Genomic DNA, 17,287 nt, shown 5'->3' with positions numbered 1-17,287 from the left:
TGTTTTTTGTGGCCCTGAAAAGGGCCTTTTAAGGTAGTATTTCGACGCATGAAAATGAAAAATATCAAGACATTTACTTGGAGCTGGTGTATTTAGTAACAGCCTTGGTACCTTCACTGACGGCGTGCTTAGCCAATTCACCGGGCAACAATAGACGGACGGCGGTCTGGATTTCCCGACTGGTGATGGTCGAGCGCTTGTTGTAGTGGGCCAAACGAGAGGCTTCGGCGGCAATACGTTCGAAGATATCGTTGACGAAACTGTTCATGATGCTCATGGCCTTGGAGGAGATACCGGTGTCGGGATGGACTTGCTTCAACACTTTGTAAATGTAGATAGCGTAACTCTCCTTACGCTTGGTACGTCTCTTCGACTTATCGCCCTTGGTAATGTTCTTTTGGGCTTTGCCGGCCTTCTTTGCTGCTTTACCACTGGTTTTAGGAGGCATTTTCACTTATTATTTTTTTGAATCACACAAACACTTTTAACACTGTTCACAAATGATAACCAAAACGGGCAGCTATACAGAATTTGTAGATTGTAGTCGACAAGAATTTCAGGTAGTCACAGCTAGCAGGCACACACAAGGCAAACCACCCCATTATTGAAGAAATGTGTGTGTGAGAAAAGTATAAATAGCACGTTTCGATCCGAAAATTTTTATCATTTGTGTTTTTCAGTGCTTAAGTGAAGTGTTTAAAACTAAAATAAAGTGAAAATGTCTGGTCGTGGTAAAGGTGGCAAAGTTAAGGGAAAGGCAAAGTCCCGTTCCAATCGTGCTGGTCTTCAATTCCCCGTCGGTCGTATCCATCGTCTGTTGCGCAAAGGCAACTATGCTGAGCGTGTTGGTGCCGGTGCTCCCGTCTATTTAGCCGCTGTCATGGAATATTTGGCTGCTGAAGTCTTGGAATTGGCTGGCAATGCTGCCCGTGACAACAAGAAGACTCGTATCATTCCCCGTCACTTGCAATTGGCCATCCGTAACGACGAAGAATTGAACAAATTGCTGTCTGGCGTTACCATTGCCCAAGGTGGTGTATTGCCAAACATCCAAGCTGTTCTCTTGCCCAAGAAGACCGAAAAGAAAGCCTAAATTATTTCGAAAGGTATTATGGAATGAAAAAGAAGAAGAATACAGACCATCGTATGATTCCATAGAAAAATCAACCAATCCGTCCTTTTCAGGACGACAAAAAATATTTGAAAAGAGAAAGAAAATTGCGTCAAGCTACATTTGTATGAAAAAAATAAAAATTCTCAATAATTTTGTATTAGCCGTTGGCAGAATAACTGTTTTTCAAGTTCAAGTTCAAGTTTATTTTTTTCATCTGCTCTCTACACATAGTTATTTAATAACTTATTAACTAACAATATTTCTTAAGTCTATAGATTAAAAATACTTAGCATAAAGTCTTATTTTTCTAAGTTTATCTAAATAATACGATAAGGGGGGGTCACACATTTAATGTTACCTAAAATTAATTCAAAAAATTCTATAATACTTTAATGTAAATAAATTAACATTAATGAATTCCCTTAAAAAAAGATGAATAAAAAAAGGGACCCTAAATAACTGTTTTTCGTTGTCAGTTGCATATTTGTGTTGTCGTTGTTGTTGTCTCTTATGATTTCAGGAATAGAGCGAGCGCGAGAGAGGAGAGATCGTGGCGTCACCAAATGAGTATGTATACTATGAGGTAGAAGAAGAAGCATGTGGCAGTTGGTGGTGGCTGGCTGGCTGGGTAGTAATTTTATGTGAAAAAATCGTACCCCGGCGCATTCTTGGGGAAGGCATAAAGTAGACGATTTGCAAGGGAATTTTGGCGGCAAAGTAGTGTTTTGGTGGAAATAAATCGACGCATACATGAAAATAAAAGCGCATTGTGGTGCTATGAAAAATTTGGAACCAAAAAAATAGAATAAAAGTAACATAGTAAAATGAAAATTAACGAAAATAATTACAAAGAAAAATAAAATAACGTAAATTAATAATTAAATTAAATTAAAATAAGAAAATTTTAGAAAATTAAGGCAAAATTAATGAAAATTTAAGCAAATTTTAATGAAAATATTTGAAAATAAATTAAAGAAATTTCGAATAATAAATAGATTTTATGAAAATAAAAGATACTTTAAATGAAATCAAAATTTTTTAAATTAATGAAAAGGAAATAAATTAAATAATTTTAAATAAAAGGAAAAGTGATTTTTAAAAAATAATCTAATGAAAAATTAAATTAATTGAAAATTAAATAAGAAAATTTAACATAAATAAAATAAAATAAAATTAATTTAATGAAGAATTTTTAAATAAAATTCAGTGATTTTAATTAAAAAAAAAAATAATGATTTTAATTTTCGATACAATTTTAAAGGAAATTATAAGTGAATAATTTAGAAATTTTTAATGAAATTTTTGAAAATAATATGAATCAACGATCTATTTATTAAATATTTTTAACAATTTAAAATAAAATTTTGAGAAAATATGCAACAATGTTTAAAAAAAGTCAAAATGAAATTACTTTGCTACCACAGCATGGTTGTTCTTTAGTAATATTGACTAAACAGCACCAATACATACATAAAGCGACGCTATGTTATACTCATATAATACGAAAAGGAAGAAGAAGAAGAACTAAATGTGTTTAGCGATGTGAGTTGCCGACGGCATGTTTGTGATCGGGAATAAAATACGAGACATCGGTAAAAGAAGGTTTTCGGTGAAAATATTCTGGAGAAAATTGAAACGAGTAAGTATTTATATTTTTTCTTTATTTGATTTTTAGACATTTTTCACGAATTGTGAGAAAAAAAATACGAGAAAGCTGAAAAAGAAAATTATTAGAAATTTTGACATAAAATTCTTATATTTCCTAAGGTAAGTGTTTATTTTTTATTTATTTTAATTTAAAAAATAGTTTTCAACAAGAAAGTATCTCTTTTTTGATATATTTTGTGGTCCTGAAAAGGACCGATTGTTTTGTTGTAAAAAAAGATTTCTCCAAATTGCGTCAAGAATTTGTTTAACCGCCGAAACCGTACAAGGTACGGCCTTGTCTCTTCAAAGCATATACGACATCCATAGCGGTGACGGTTTTACGCTTAGCATGTTCGGTGTAGGTGACAGCATCACGAATAACGTTTTCCAAAAACACCTTCAGAACACCACGAGTTTCTTCGTAAATCAGGCCAGAGATACGTTTTACACCGCCACGACGAGCCAAACGTCTAATAGCTGGCTTGGTAATACCTTGGATGTTATCACGGAGCACTTTCCTGTGACGTTTAGCGCCACCTTTTCCCAAGCCTTTACCACCTTTACCACGACCAGTCATTTTTTCACTTTAGTTTATTTCACTTATCACTTCACGAACAGTTTGAGCACTAATGTTTTTTTCCGGCGATTCCGCTCGTATTTATACAAAATTTGAGGCTCTCTCCAACCATTTAACGCACAAGTAAAGTATGTACAGTTATATGTGTGTGTGTACATTTGCCGTTAGTATTGTATGTTCTCTCTTGTGTGTGCGTGTACATTTGGTATACGGATAGGTAAGAATTCACTAACACAATTCTCAGATGACTTTTTGGCTGATGGAAGCACAAGTCAGTCTAATACAAATAGGCTCAGGCTTATCAAACCCAACGATATTGGATCAGTTCTTAGGAGATTAAATAACAAAAAAAGTTTCGGGGATGATAAAATCCCCAACTATGTACTAAAAAGAACAAAATTTACTACATGGCATTATCTAGCTTTGATATTTAACCACTGTATAAATATTGGATATTTCCCACAAAAATGGAAAATCTCTAAAATAATCCCAATACTTAAACCTGGGAAAGACCCTACAGATATAGCCAGCTATCGTCCCATTTCTTTATTAAGTTCATTTGGGAAACTATTTGAAATCTTTATACTTGAAAGAATTAATATACACATAGATGATAAAAACATACTCAAAGATTTCCAATACGGGTTTAAAAAACAAACTTCTACCACTCAAGCACTAATGACGTTAACTAGTAAAATTTCCAATGGACTAAACAAAAGAAAAGCCACCATAGCAGTTAGCCTTGATTTCAGCAAGGCGTTTGACACTGTTTGGCAAGAAGGAATAGTGTACAAAATGCATATGAAATATGCATTTAATAAAGAATCAACAAGAATGATTAAAAATTACCTTAATAATAGGTCGTGTTTTGTGGCACTTGATGACCACTACTCAAATATTCATGCAATAAAGGCCGGGGTCCCACAAGGCTCCGTATTGGGACCTGTTCTTTATAATCTATTTATAGCAGATATACCTGAACCTTCAAATGGAGAATTTCTGTCAATTTTCGCAGATGATATAATGATCGCATACACACATTATCGGGCAAAAACGGCACAAACTAAATTAAATAACTACCTGCGTGAATTGACAGAATTCTTTAATAAATGGAAATTAAAATTAAACTTAGACAAATGTAGGTCAATCATTTTTAAGGGTAGACCAGGATCTGTCTGTCGAAATGCACGCAAATTCATACCCTCAATTAAAATTGAAAACACAATAATAAATAACACCAATATTATTAAATACCTAGGCATTGTATTGCAATCCGACATGCAATACACACGTCATGTAGACCACGTTCTTCAAAAAGGAAAATATATATATGGTAGCCTACGTAGAACAATAGGAAAAAGAGGCGGACTCAGCCTAAAAGTCAAACTCCTCATTTATAAACAGTTAGTAAGACCAGCTATATCATACGCCTTTCCAGTATGGTTCTCCATTTCCTCAGCGCAAATGGAAAGAATACGAATATTGGAGAGGAAAATGATTAAACACTGCCTTGGTCTGAAAACGTTCTTAAATGAGGAAGGTCGCTTAACACAACCAAATTGTCGTAAATTATATGAAGACAGCAACATAACAAGAATAGATAAATATATGACCAATATTGCTATAAATTATCTTGAAAAATGTACCAGCCATCCAAACTCCAATATATCAGAACTAGTAATAAATGAAGAGGAACTCTTAAATATAAAAAGAAATGGACTTTACTTAACACCTATGTGCCTACTCACACTACACCAAAGTAATCAATTATTTGATAATGAAAATAAACTAATGTTCTACCATAGAAGATATAAAACATACAATTTTGATAATACAGTATATATTACTACACAATAAAAGAAATACCAATATATTAAATACCATATGAATTACTATATAATTTTATTTGTTTTATTTATTTTATTTTATTGTTATTGTTTTTTAGTTTTAGGGGCACTGCCCATCAGATATAAGTAGTATAAGAAAACAAAAGAACCTCGTTTTTTCATCCCTTTTTTCCGAGGAAATGCACAATAAATACTTCATCATAAATTAACTAAAAGTTGGCTAGCCTTGCCTTATTTAATATAGTAACAATTAAATCTCTAGATAAACATTATATGTGTTAGAGTAGTTTTAAGATAATAGTCTGTAAAAAATTACTAAACTCTGTACAAAATTGAATATGGGAAATAAAAATGAAATGAAATGAAAATGAAATGAGAATTCACTAACATATCAACCCCGAAAGTTGATGCTAACAGCACAATTTTCTATAAATACTCGTTTTCGTGGCGATGGCAACGTTATTACAGTGTCTACCGTGTTTGTGTGCATATCTCTAGTGAAGTGAAAAAAATTCAAGTGAAAAATGGCTCGTACTAAGCAAACTGCCCGTAAATCGACCGGTGGAAAGGCTCCCCGTAAACAACTAGCTACCAAAGCTGCCCGTAAGAGTGCCCCAGCCACCGGCGGTGTTAAGAAGCCTCATCGTTTCCGTCCTGGTACAGTTGCTTTGCGTGAAATCCGTCGTTACCAGAAGAGTACTGAATTGTTGATCCGCAAATTGCCCTTCCAACGTTTGGTTCGTGAAATCGCTCAAGATTTCAAAACTGACTTGCGTTTCCAGAGCTCTGCTGTTATGGCCTTGCAAGAAGCCAGTGAAGCCTACTTGGTTGGTCTTTTCGAAGATACTAACTTGTGCGCCATCCATGCTAAGCGTGTCACCATCATGCCTAAGGATATCCAATTGGCCAGACGTATTCGTGGAGAACGTGCTTAAATTCTTGACGTTTTAAAAGCAACAATTTTACAACAAAACAATCGGTCCTTTTCAGGACCACAAATATTTTACAAAAAAGAGATATTTTTACTCAATCTACAATTTTTAGTATTTTTTTGAAATAAATAAAAATAATTTAGGGCTATGATTATTTTTCAACAATTAACATTTTTTATAATAAAGATATATTTTTTGATGTTGTTTTTTTTTTTTCGTTGATGATTTTTCGACACTTTATTTTTTTATTTAATTTTTTTATTTTATTTTGATCGAATATTTTATTTTTTGAATTTTATTTGAATTTTTTGAATTATCCATTTTGATATTTTCCTTTAATTTGCAAAATTATTATCATTTTTGTACTCCCTCTTCGAAAAAAAATGCAATGACTCATAAAAACAACCACCACATACATTTTGCTAACGGGATTTTTTTTGTCCATTTTGTTTTTTTCCTTTTCCCGTTAAACAAAAAATTGCTCTCTTTATGATTTTTGGCGCGACATTTGTCTATTTCTCTCATTTTATTCCCCTTCGATCATTTTTTTCTGTTGTGGACTATTCAATTTAACGGGAAAAATTCTCTGCCTTCAATTTCTACGAATTATTTCATGTGAATTTTAAAAATTTCCAGCTAAAATGTTGCCCTCCTATTTAATTTTTTTCAGGAATGATGTATGAAATATGTTTTTTTCATTTTCAGCAAAATTTTGAATTGTTTTATACGCATTTTAAGACATTTAAATATGAATTTTCTCCATATGGAATTACAAAATTATTTATGCCCGATGTATTTAGAGAAATTGGTAATAATTTATTATTTTCAAAAATTGAAGAAGAAAATAATTGATTTGTTCAGAATTTTGATGTAAAATATAATTAAAAGTATTATAAAAAGGAATTCCAATAATATCTACCTTTGAAGTTGATCGAAAATCATTTTTGTAAAACGCAATTAATTTCATGACATTTCTAAGTGTTCTAGTTGATATTTGCCTGTAAAGAGGAATTTCTTTTTGGGAATATTTTTTTATAAAATTAACAAAAAATTGACAAAATAACGTAGAAAATGGCTTTTAATACTATTTTTTATAAATTATAGAACAAATTATGTTAAAATTCACAAAAAATATTGCAAAATGAAAATACATAACCGTTTGTCAGTGAATGCCTGTACATTGGTAGTATGAAGTATTCTGGGGATTTTGTAACTTTTCCCCGTAAATTATGACTTTTTGTGAATAATGTTATATTTTGATGTAAATATACAAATTCTGAAATGTTTTTTAAGAAATTTTTATAAAACTTATTAAGATTTGAGCTTTCAAATTTATTTCAAGAAAAACTTTTCTTCATTGAAATTATGCCAACAAGAGGATTTCTGCTGTCATAGACCACATAATAATTTCAATTTTTTCACATAGTAAAATATGAAATTGCATCAATATTTTTCTTTGATCCTAAAGTAAACATATCAGGCTACATTTTCAAAAAGAATTTTCAATTAAATTTTCGTAAAAAATTTGATTTTTTTAAATTTTAGTTGGAAATTTGTGATTACATTTTTATAATCTGCCAAGTTAAACGTTTATAATTCACAAACGGCAAGTGATAATTACACCAAACTTTCTTTAAAACATAGCCTGAAATCTATACTTTAAAGGTATAAAACATTTTTAGTGAAAATTATCAAAGCTTCTTCAGGAAAATTTAATTTCTCCGAAAACTTTTGTAAAAAATTAAACACGCTTCCACACAATCTTTCGAAAAATTTACCAATTGACTACTATGCACATCTCATCTTTTCGATGTACCTACACTTTAGCTCGCCGCTAACAAAAATAATAGTACACATAAATTTGTGAGTGTATTTGTGTTAACAGTGAAATATAAACCAAACAGTGAATAACCATGTCTGACGCCGCCGTTGTTGAAGCCACCGCCTCCCCAGTTGCCGCTGTTGAGAAAAAGGCACCAAAAAAAGCCGCTGCCAAAGCAAAGAAGCCATCAGCTGCCCCTACCCACCCTCCAACCCAGCAAATGGTTGATGCCGCCATCAAGACCCTGAAGGAACGTGGAGGTTCATCATTGCCCGCCATCAAGAAATACTTGGCCAGCACCTACAAAGTAGATGCCCAAAAATTGGCCCCCTTCATCAAGAAGTACTTGAAAGGTGCCGTTGCCAGTGGAAAATTGATCCAAACTAAAGGTAAGGGTGCTTCTGGTTCATTCAAATTGTCTGCTTCGGCCTCTAAGGAACCCAAAGCTAAGACTGCTGAAAAGAAGAAGAAGGCCCCAGCCGCTGGTGACAAAAAGAAGAAGGCTGCCGCCCCTAAAAAGGCCGCTGGTGAGAAGAAGGCAGCTGCCAAAAAACCCTCTGCCGCCAAGAAGACCGCTGAAAAGAAGAAGGCCGACAAAACAAAGGCAAAGGCTGCCAAGAAAACCGGTACAGTTAAAGCTAAACCAGCAAAGACCGCCGCCAAAGCATCTGCCACTAAACCAAAGGCACCCAAGGCAAAAACTGCAGCTGCTAAGCCCAAAAAGGCCGCAGCAGCAAAGAAGCCAGCTGCTAAGAAAACCGCCGCCAAGAAGTAATTTTTCCCAGAAAGATTACTTTTTCCACAATATTTTCGATATTCGAAAACATACTATCTAACAGCCCTTTTCAGGGCTACAAATTAAATTAAAAAAGAGAAAAATATTTTCAACAGTTATCGTATATATTTTTGTTACCTAAATAAATAAGTAAATTTGTACACGTGTTTGATTTTGGGAAAAAAAATTACTTTCGCTAATTACTGTTCTTATTAGGTAATTTTATTGAGCCAATATAATCGAGGACGCCACTGGATTATTTTTTAACCCAGGTCATAAAAGATAATAAAATATTTAAATTTTTTCCTAATTACCCACAGGTCATAATTCTCGAAAATCCCCATAATTTGGTCAATTTTATAATTTCTACTTAATTTTGAAAATTTTGTCATTTTCATATTCTCTCAAATTTCACAAATTTCACCCAGAAATGACATTTTGGCAAAATATTTACATTTTCCATCAATATATTTTTTCCTTTGAAAATTTCTGCCTCAGCCTTATATTTCGTTGCTTTGCCGTTGTGCTGTAACAAAATGCTCACACATACATGATGCCCATTCGATGTTGATCAACGACGGCAAGGCAAATCACCACTAACACACGCACACATACACGACGACGATGGCTGTTATAGCATATCGCACAAGCAAGCAAGCAAAGGTTACACATAGGCACATATGCGAGTTAGCTAAATGCATGGAAAAATCATTGTATAGAGAAAAATATATTTCTTATGGAATTTTATTCGTTTATTACTAAATAATGATAAATTGTAGCTTCAACAAAAATATGATCTCTTTTGAAATGTTTTTTGTGGCCCTGAAAAGGGCCTTTTAAGGTAGTATTTCGACGCATGAAAATGAAAAATATCAAGACATTTACTTGGAGCTGGTGTATTTAGTAACAGCCTTGGTACCTTCACTGACGGCGTGCTTAGCCAATTCACCGGGCAACAATAGACGGACGGCGGTCTGGATTTCCCGACTGGTGATGGTCGAGCGCTTGTTGTAGTGGGCCAAACGAGAGGCTTCGGCGGCAATACGTTCGAAGATATCGTTGACGAAACTGTTCATGATGCTCATGGCCTTGGAGGAGATACCGGTGTCGGGATGGACTTGCTTCAACACTTTGTAAATGTAGATAGCGTAACTCTCCTTACGCTTGGTACGTCTCTTCGACTTATCGCCCTTGGTAATGTTCTTTTGGGCTTTGCCGGCCTTCTTTGCTGCTTTACCACTGGTTTTAGGAGGCATTTTCACTTATTATTTTTTTGAATCACACAAACACTTTTAACACTGTTCACAAATGATGACCAAAACGGGCAGCTATACAGAATTTGTAGATTGTAGTCGACAAGAATTTCAGGTAGTCACAGCTAGCAGGCACACACAAGGCAAACCACCCCATTATTGAAGAAATGTGTGTGTGAGAAAAGTATAAATAGCACGTTTCGATCCGAAAATTTTTATCATTTGTGTTTTTCAGTGCTTAAGTGAAGTGTTTAAAACTAAAATAAAGTGAAAATGTCTGGTCGTGGTAAAGGTGGCAAAGTTAAGGGAAAGGCAAAGTCCCGTTCCAATCGTGCTGGTCTTCAATTCCCCGTCGGTCGTATCCATCGTCTGTTGCGCAAAGGCAACTATGCTGAGCGTGTTGGTGCCGGTGCTCCCGTCTATTTAGCCGCTGTCATGGAATATTTGGCTGCTGAAGTCTTGGAATTGGCTGGCAATGCTGCCCGTGACAACAAGAAGACTCGTATCATTCCCCGTCACTTGCAATTGGCCATCCGTAACGACGAAGAATTGAACAAATTGCTGTCTGGCGTTACCATTGCCCAAGGTGGTGTATTGCCAAACATCCAAGCTGTTCTCTTGCCCAAGAAGACCGAAAAGAAAGCCTAAATTATTTCGAAAGGTATTATGGAATGAAAAAGAAGAAGAATACAGACCATCGTATGATTCCATAGAAAAATCAACCAATCCGTCCTTTTCAGGACGACAAAAAATATTTGAAAAGAGAAAGAAAATTGCGTCAAGCTACATTTGTATGAAAAAAATAAAAATTCTCAATAATTTTGTATTAGCCGTTGGCAGAATAACTGTTTTTCAAGTTCAAGTTCAAGTTTATTTTTTTCATCTGCTCTCTACACATAGTTATTTAATAACTTATTAACTAACAATATTTCTTAAGTCTATAGATTAAAAATACTTAGCATAAAGTCTTATTTTTCTAAGTTTATCTAAATAATACGATAAGGGGGGGTCACACATTTAATGTTACCTAAAATTAATTCAAAAAATTCTATAATACTTTAATGTAAATAAATTAACATTAATGAATTCCCTTAAAAAAAGATGAATAAAAAAAGGGACCCTAAATAACTGTTTTTCGTTGTCAGTTGCATATTTGTGTTGTCGTTGTTGTTGTCTCTTATGATTTCAGGAATAGAGCGAGCGCGAGAGAGGAGAGATCGTGGCGTCACCAAATGAGTATGTATACTATGAGGTAGAAGAAGAAGCATGTGGCAGTTGGTGGTGGCTGGCTGGCTGGGTAGTAATTTTATGTGAAAAAATCGTACCCCGGCGCATTCTTGGGGAAGGCATAAAGTAGACGATTTGCAAGGGAATTTTGGCGGCAAAGTAGTGTTTTGGTGGAAATAAATCGACGCATACATGAAAATAAAAGCGCATTGTGGTGCTATGAAAAATTTGGAACCAAAAAAATAGAATAAAAGTAACATAGTAAAATGAAAATTAACGAAAATAATTACAAAGAAAAATAAAATAACGTAAATTAATAATTAAATTAAATTAAAATAAGAAAATTTTAGAAAATTAAGGCAAAATTAATGAAAATTTAAGCAAATTTTAATGAAAATATTTGAAAATAAATTAAAGAAATTTCGAATAATAAATAGATTTTATGAAAATAAAAGATACTTTAAATGAAATCAAAATTTTTTAAATTAATGAAAAGGAAATAAATTAAATAATTTTAAATAAAAGGAAAAGTGATTTTTAAAAAATAATCTAATGAAAAATTAAATTAATTGAAAATTAAATAAGAAAATTTAACATAAATAAAATAAAATAAAATTAATTTAATGAAGAATTTTTAAATAAAATTCAGTGATTTTAATTAAAAAAAAAAAATAATGATTTTAATTTTCGATACAATTTTAAAGGAAATTATAAGTGAATAATTTAGAAATTTTTAATGAAATTTTTGAAAATAATATGAATCAACGATCTATTTATTAAATATTTTTAACAATTTAAAATAAAATTTTGAGAAAATATGCAACAATGTTTAAAAAAAGTCAAAATGAAATTACTTTGCTACCACAGCATGGTTGTTCTTTAGTAATATTGACTAAACAGCACCAATACATACATAAAGCGACGCTATGTTATACTCATATAATACGAAAAGGAAGAAGAAGAAGAACTAAATGTGTTTAGCGATGTGAGTTGCCGACGGCATGTTTGTGATCGGGAATAAAATACGAGACATCGGTAAAAGAAGGTTTTCGGTGAAAATATTCTGGAGAAAATTGAAACGAGTAAGTATTTATATTTTTTCTTTATTTGATTTTTAGACATTTTTCACGAATTGTGAGAAAAAAAATACGAGAAAGCTGAAAAAGAAAATTATTAGAAATTTTGACATAAAATTCTTATATTTCCTAAGGTAAGTGTTTATTTTTTATTTATTTTAATTTAAAAAATAGTTTTCAACAAGAAAGTATCTCTTTTTTGATATATTTTGTGGTCCTGAAAAGGACCGATTGTTTTGTTGTAAAAAAAGATTTCTCCAAATTGCGTCAAGAATTTGTTTAACCGCCGAAACCGTACAAGGTACGGCCTTGTCTCTTCAAAGCATATACGACATCCATAGCGGTGACGGTTTTACGCTTAGCATGTTCGGTGTAGGTGACAGCATCACGAATAACGTTTTCCAAAAACACCTTCAGAACACCACGAGTTTCTTCGTAAATCAGGCCAGAGATACGTTTTACACCGCCACGACGAGCCAAACGTCTAATAGCTGGCTTGGTAATACCTTGGATGTTATCACGGAGCACTTTCCTGTGACGTTTAGCGCCACCTTTTCCCAAGCCTTTACCACCTTTACCACGACCAGTCATTTTTTCACTTTAGTTTATTTCACTTATCACTTCACGAACAGTTTGAGCACTAATGTTTTTTTCCGGCGATTCCGCTCGTATTTATACAAAATTTGAGGCTCTCTCCAACCATTTAACGCACAAGTAAAGTATGTACAGTTATATGTGTGTGTGTACATTTGCCGTTAGTATTGTATGTTCTCTCTTGTGTGTGCGTGTACATTTGGTATACGGATAGGTAAGAATTCACTAACATATCAACCCCGAAAGTTGATGCTAACAGCACAATTTTCTATAAATACTCGTTTTCGTGGCGATGGCAACGGGACGATTCAGTGTCGAACATTCAAAGTGGTATCATCAAGTGACAAGAAGTGAAAATAAAATATTAAAGTGGAAAAGTGAAGTGATTTTGAAAAGATTATTATTGAATTCTTATTGAATTCCTACCAGTGAACAATAAGACTCATTGTGTAAAAAGTTAAGCTTTATTTTAATTAGGGCAAGGCTATTAGCCGAAGACCCACAAAATAAGACATTTCTAAAATGGAAAACAGTGATTTTTTCTCAGATCACAGTAGTATAACTACTGAAGATAAACTGAAAGCTTGTGAAAAAGATAAAAAACTTAGAAAAAGAAAAAAAGAAAAGCACAGTAGCGAAAGTGACACTGAAATAGAAATTACAAAACTTAAAAGCATAATAAATGAACTTGCTAAAGACCGTGAACTATTTAAAGCTCGTGTCATTGAGCTTGAAAATGAAATAAAAATAATGAAAGAAAATTCATCTAAAGTGAGTGAGAATAATGAAATAAAAAATAATGATTGGGCTGCCGAAGCAAGCAGGGGCTTCGGTACGGCGTCTGCCAATAAACCAAAGGCTAAAACCAAAAGGAATATACGAGTAAGAATCGTGAACAATGAAGAAGAAATGCCAGAAACAATGACGGTGGATGATTTCAACAACAACAACAACAACAACAACAGCAACAACAACACAGCGGTTATTGAAGAGGGTAGCTGCAACAATGATATACCAACAACAACTCAAACAAACACAACTACACAAAAGCAAGGTAAGGTCAGCCCTCCTCCTGTTTTTAAAATATACAATGTCAATGTCAAAGAAATTACTAATAAAATTAATAGATTATTAGGGCATAATCTTTTTACTATTAAAATTGTGAATAAAAATATGATCACAATTAAACTAACTAAAAGTGAGGACCACCCTAAAGTTAAAAACCTACTAATAGAACAGGGTTATAGTTTTTATACATATTCCCTTAAGGAAGATAAACCAATAACGTTGGTTATTAAAAAACTATCAGGAAATTATGATGAAAATGACATCAAGGAATATTATAATCTTTCTGAAATGAAAGTTAATATTATTAATGTTAGAAAACTAAGTCTAAATAGTTTTGTAATACAACTGTCGAGAGACAGTGACATAAAAGCCTTTAAAAGGCAAAAATACATTTTTCAATGCGGAGTTAGCATAGAAAATTATAAAAGTGACAATAGCATCATTTGTAAGAGGTGCCAACGAATAGGGCATATTTCAAAAAATTGTAACATGATTTACAGATGCGTTAAATGCGATAAAACCCACGAACCAAATAACTGTTCGATTCCTCCCAAGGAGGAAAACAATAAAGAAACAATTGTTAAAGACCCCATTACGGGCCAAATTAAGAAACAAATAGGACAACCTGTATATTGCATTAATTGTAAACAATACGGTCATGTAGCAAGTTATAGAAAATGCCCAACAAGGGAAAAAATAGTCCAAAGAATGAAAGATAAAGGTAAAATTGGTGCAAAATTAATCTTAGAAAATAAGGCTCCACCACATAATCCAAATTTATCCTACTCGAACGTAACTAAAAGCAGCCAAATAACGGCTACAAAACTACCCCAAAAAATGACACATGGCGATGCCCATGCTTTTGACATCTTTAATAATGACTGTATAAAATACATCGGAAAAGACATGTTTACAATTTTTAAAAAAATTGATGAATATGCTAAAATTAGAAACAACCTGAAAACTGACGAAGAAAAATCTCAAGCTATTTTTGGATTATTATTAAATTTACGTCTCAATGACTAAGTTAAAAATAATTTTTATAAACGTAAATTCTATTGTGTCTAGACACAAAAGGCATTATTTGAATATTTTTTTTGAATGAACATAACCCAGATATTCTTCTGTTAGCTGAGCATAAACTCACAAACAGACACACGTTTCAATTAAAAAATTACACAATTTTTCGTCAAGATAGGGAAAGTGGTCGCGGAAGAGGAGGAGGAACTGCAATTTTAATTAAAAACTGGATTAAGGCAGAACGCATTCAGGCAAATTTAGGAGAATTGGAGGGAACGATAATTGAAGTTAAAGGTCGTCCTACTAACTTAATAATAATGTCTCTCTATAGAAAACCTTTAGGCAATATTGAAGAATGTGACCTCGTTAACATAGGGAATATTATTGGAAATAAAGAAGCTATAATCGGGGCAGACTTAAATGCCAAACACCCACTATGGGGAGGTAGGGAAGTAAATGTTAGTGGGAGGGTTCTTGCCGATTGGCTAAACACAACCCCTAACTTATTAATCAGACCTTCAAATAACCCAACAAGGAGTCAATTTAACTATCATTCTTATATTGACATATTTATTACCTCCACAAATATGGCGATTTCGGCACCTGATCCAATGAAATGTGTAGAAACTTTGGATTATAATTCTGATCATAAAGCAATTTTGATCAATATAAAAACAATTACTATTGAAAAAAGAACGGATGAAGAGTTCTTTGATTTTAAATCATTTAACAGAAATTTATTTAACAACACTATAGATGACCAAAAGAGCAGACTCAGTCTCCCAGTCAATAGAAATGCAACAATTGATGAAATTGATGCAGAAGTTGAAACCTTAACAAATATTCTAGTTACAGCAATGAACGAAAGTATGGTAAAATATAGACCAAAATATGGAATGATGGTACAGCTTCCACAGGATATTATGTTATTGATAAAACAAAAGAAAAATCTGAGGAGAAGAAGGTATAGAATTCTGGATAGAAATGAATATATTACTCTAACATCTATTATACAAAGACTGGATAAAATAATCCAAGAAAAAATCAAAATATTTGAGGAAAATTATTATGAAAGTAGACTAAACAGCATAACAAAAAATGGCGACATGTATAAAAAAGTTAAAAAATTCAGCTCGACTCAAAGAACCAAAATTTCCCAATTACTAAACGAACAAAATGAAATAATTCATGATAGTAAAGAAAAAGCAAATCTAATAGCAGAGCAGTACTCCAAGATTCAGAGTAACTTTAATGACTCATTCCCTCCTCATATGGAGAATGAGTCTATGGTTACATTTGGAAATGGGGTTACTGCTGATGGAAACGGCGCTGAGAATGGGAATCTAAAACTTTTTAAGATTGATGATATAGGGATCGCTATAAACAGATTAAAAAAGAAAAAGAGCAGCGGGGTTGACGGAATTCCGAATTTTATAATTCAAAAAATCGACAGTAGATTATGGAAAGAACTTGCCATATTATTTAATCAATGTCTTAATTTAGGGTATTTCCCAAATAAGTGGAAACACGCAATGGTAATACCTATTTTAAAGCCGGGAAAAGACCCAACTTCCCCTTGTAGTTATAGGTCAATATCTCTATTGTCAAATTTGGGCAAACTATTTGAAATTCTCATTTTGGAAAGGATTAATTTACACATTGATGAAAATAATTTGCTTAAAGATTTCCAATTTGGATTTCGTAAGAGATTGTCAACTTCACATGCTCTTCTAGCATTTTCAAATCAGATATCTAGCGGTTTCAATAAGAGAAGTGCCACAATTGCAGTAAGCCTCGATTTTGAACAAGCTTTTGACACTGTGTGGCAAAAAGGCATTATAAGTAAAATGGAAGCTAATTATAATTTCCACAGGTCTTTAGTAAGGCTCACTAGTAATTATTTAAATGGTAGAACATTTACTGTAAATGTTGAAAAATCCCACTCCTCCACATATAATATAAAAGCCGGCGTTCCCCAAGGATCGGTACTTGGTCCGGTTTTATATAATTTATACCTGGCAGATTTACCCCAGCCTGAAAATGAATTGCTAGTTCTGACCTTTGCAGACGATATTCTGATAGCGGCCACTCACCCAAGAGCGAAAATTGCACAGCAAAAACTTAATGATTATCTGGTAATATTAAATGATTATTTTAAAAAATGGAAATTAAGACTTAATATAAGTAAGTGTAAGTCTATTATAATTAAAGGAAAGAAAACAAGGCTTTATAAAAATTGTAGAAAATTTTCACCTAAAATAAAAATAGATAACAATATAATTGAAAACGTGTCTGAAATCAAATATCTGGGAGTGTTCTTTGAAGAAAACTACTC

General features: G+C 32.9%; 6 protein-coding genes across 6 annotated transcripts; 3 read left to right on the top strand and 3 right to left on the bottom strand.

The window, feature by feature from the left end:
• Positions 1–73: 73 nt before the first annotated feature.
• Positions 74–448, bottom strand: LOC131806196 (histone H2B). Its single transcript, XM_059130155.1, has one exon. The coding sequence runs from the start codon at positions 446–448 to the stop codon at positions 74–76; it is 375 nt and encodes a 124-aa protein (XP_058986138.1).
• A 270-nt stretch (positions 449–718) lies between these two features.
• On the top strand, positions 719–1,093 carry LOC131806195 (histone H2A). Its single transcript, XM_059130154.1, has one exon. It carries the CDS (start codon positions 719–721, stop codon positions 1,091–1,093), a length of 375 nt encoding a protein of 124 aa, XP_058986137.1.
• Positions 1,094–2,965: 1,872 nt separating this feature from the next.
• LOC131806101 (histone H4) lies at positions 2,966–3,372 on the bottom strand. Its single transcript, XM_059130015.1, has one exon. The coding sequence runs from the start codon at positions 3,336–3,338 to the stop codon at positions 3,027–3,029; it is 312 nt and encodes a 103-aa protein (XP_058985998.1). The 5' UTR covers positions 3,339–3,372; the 3' UTR covers positions 2,966–3,026.
• Positions 3,373–7,977: 4,605 nt separating this feature from the next.
• Positions 7,978–8,864, top strand: LOC131806098 (histone H1-like). Its single transcript, XM_059130012.1, has one exon. The coding sequence runs from the start codon at positions 8,031–8,033 to the stop codon at positions 8,712–8,714; it is 684 nt and encodes a 227-aa protein (XP_058985995.1). The 5' UTR covers positions 7,978–8,030; the 3' UTR covers positions 8,715–8,864.
• A 1,342-nt stretch (positions 8,865–10,206) lies between these two features.
• Positions 10,207–10,719, top strand: LOC131806099 (histone H2A). Its single transcript, XM_059130013.1, has one exon. It carries the CDS (start codon positions 10,241–10,243, stop codon positions 10,613–10,615), a length of 375 nt encoding a protein of 124 aa, XP_058985996.1. The 5' UTR covers positions 10,207–10,240; the 3' UTR covers positions 10,616–10,719.
• Positions 10,720–12,488: 1,769 nt separating this feature from the next.
• Positions 12,489–12,895, bottom strand: LOC131806100 (histone H4). The gene has a single exon (XM_059130014.1). It carries the CDS (start codon positions 12,859–12,861, stop codon positions 12,550–12,552), a length of 312 nt encoding a protein of 103 aa, XP_058985997.1. The 5' UTR covers positions 12,862–12,895; the 3' UTR covers positions 12,489–12,549.
• Between the last annotated feature and the right edge of the window lie 4,392 nt (positions 12,896–17,287).

The sequence above is a fragment of the Musca domestica genome, unplaced genomic scaffold, assembly GCF_030504385.1.
Source record: "Musca domestica strain aabys unplaced genomic scaffold, Musca_domestica.polishedcontigs.V.1.1 7, whole genome shotgun sequence".
In the NCBI taxonomy this organism is placed as follows: Eukaryota; Metazoa; Arthropoda; class Insecta; order Diptera; family Muscidae; genus Musca; species Musca domestica.
The sequence above is the reverse complement of the archived record's forward strand: the minus strand, read 5'-3'. Positions and strand labels throughout refer to the sequence as shown.

What these genes read in the sequence shown, in the direction of transcription:
- LOC131806196 (XM_059130155.1), bottom strand. Translation starts at nt 448, where the DNA reads ATGCCTCCTAAAACCAGTGGTAAAGCAGCAAAGAAGGCCGGCAAAGCC.
- LOC131806195 (XM_059130154.1), top strand. Translation starts at nt 719, where the DNA reads ATGTCTGGTCGTGGTAAAGGTGGCAAAGTTAAGGGAAAGGCAAAGTCC.
- LOC131806101 (XM_059130015.1), bottom strand. Translation starts at nt 3,338, where the DNA reads ATGACTGGTCGTGGTAAAGGTGGTAAAGGCTTGGGAAAAGGTGGCGCT.
- LOC131806098 (XM_059130012.1), top strand. Translation starts at nt 8,031, where the DNA reads ATGTCTGACGCCGCCGTTGTTGAAGCCACCGCCTCCCCAGTTGCCGCT.
- LOC131806099 (XM_059130013.1), top strand. Translation starts at nt 10,241, where the DNA reads ATGTCTGGTCGTGGTAAAGGTGGCAAAGTTAAGGGAAAGGCAAAGTCC.
- LOC131806100 (XM_059130014.1), bottom strand. Translation starts at nt 12,861, where the DNA reads ATGACTGGTCGTGGTAAAGGTGGTAAAGGCTTGGGAAAAGGTGGCGCT.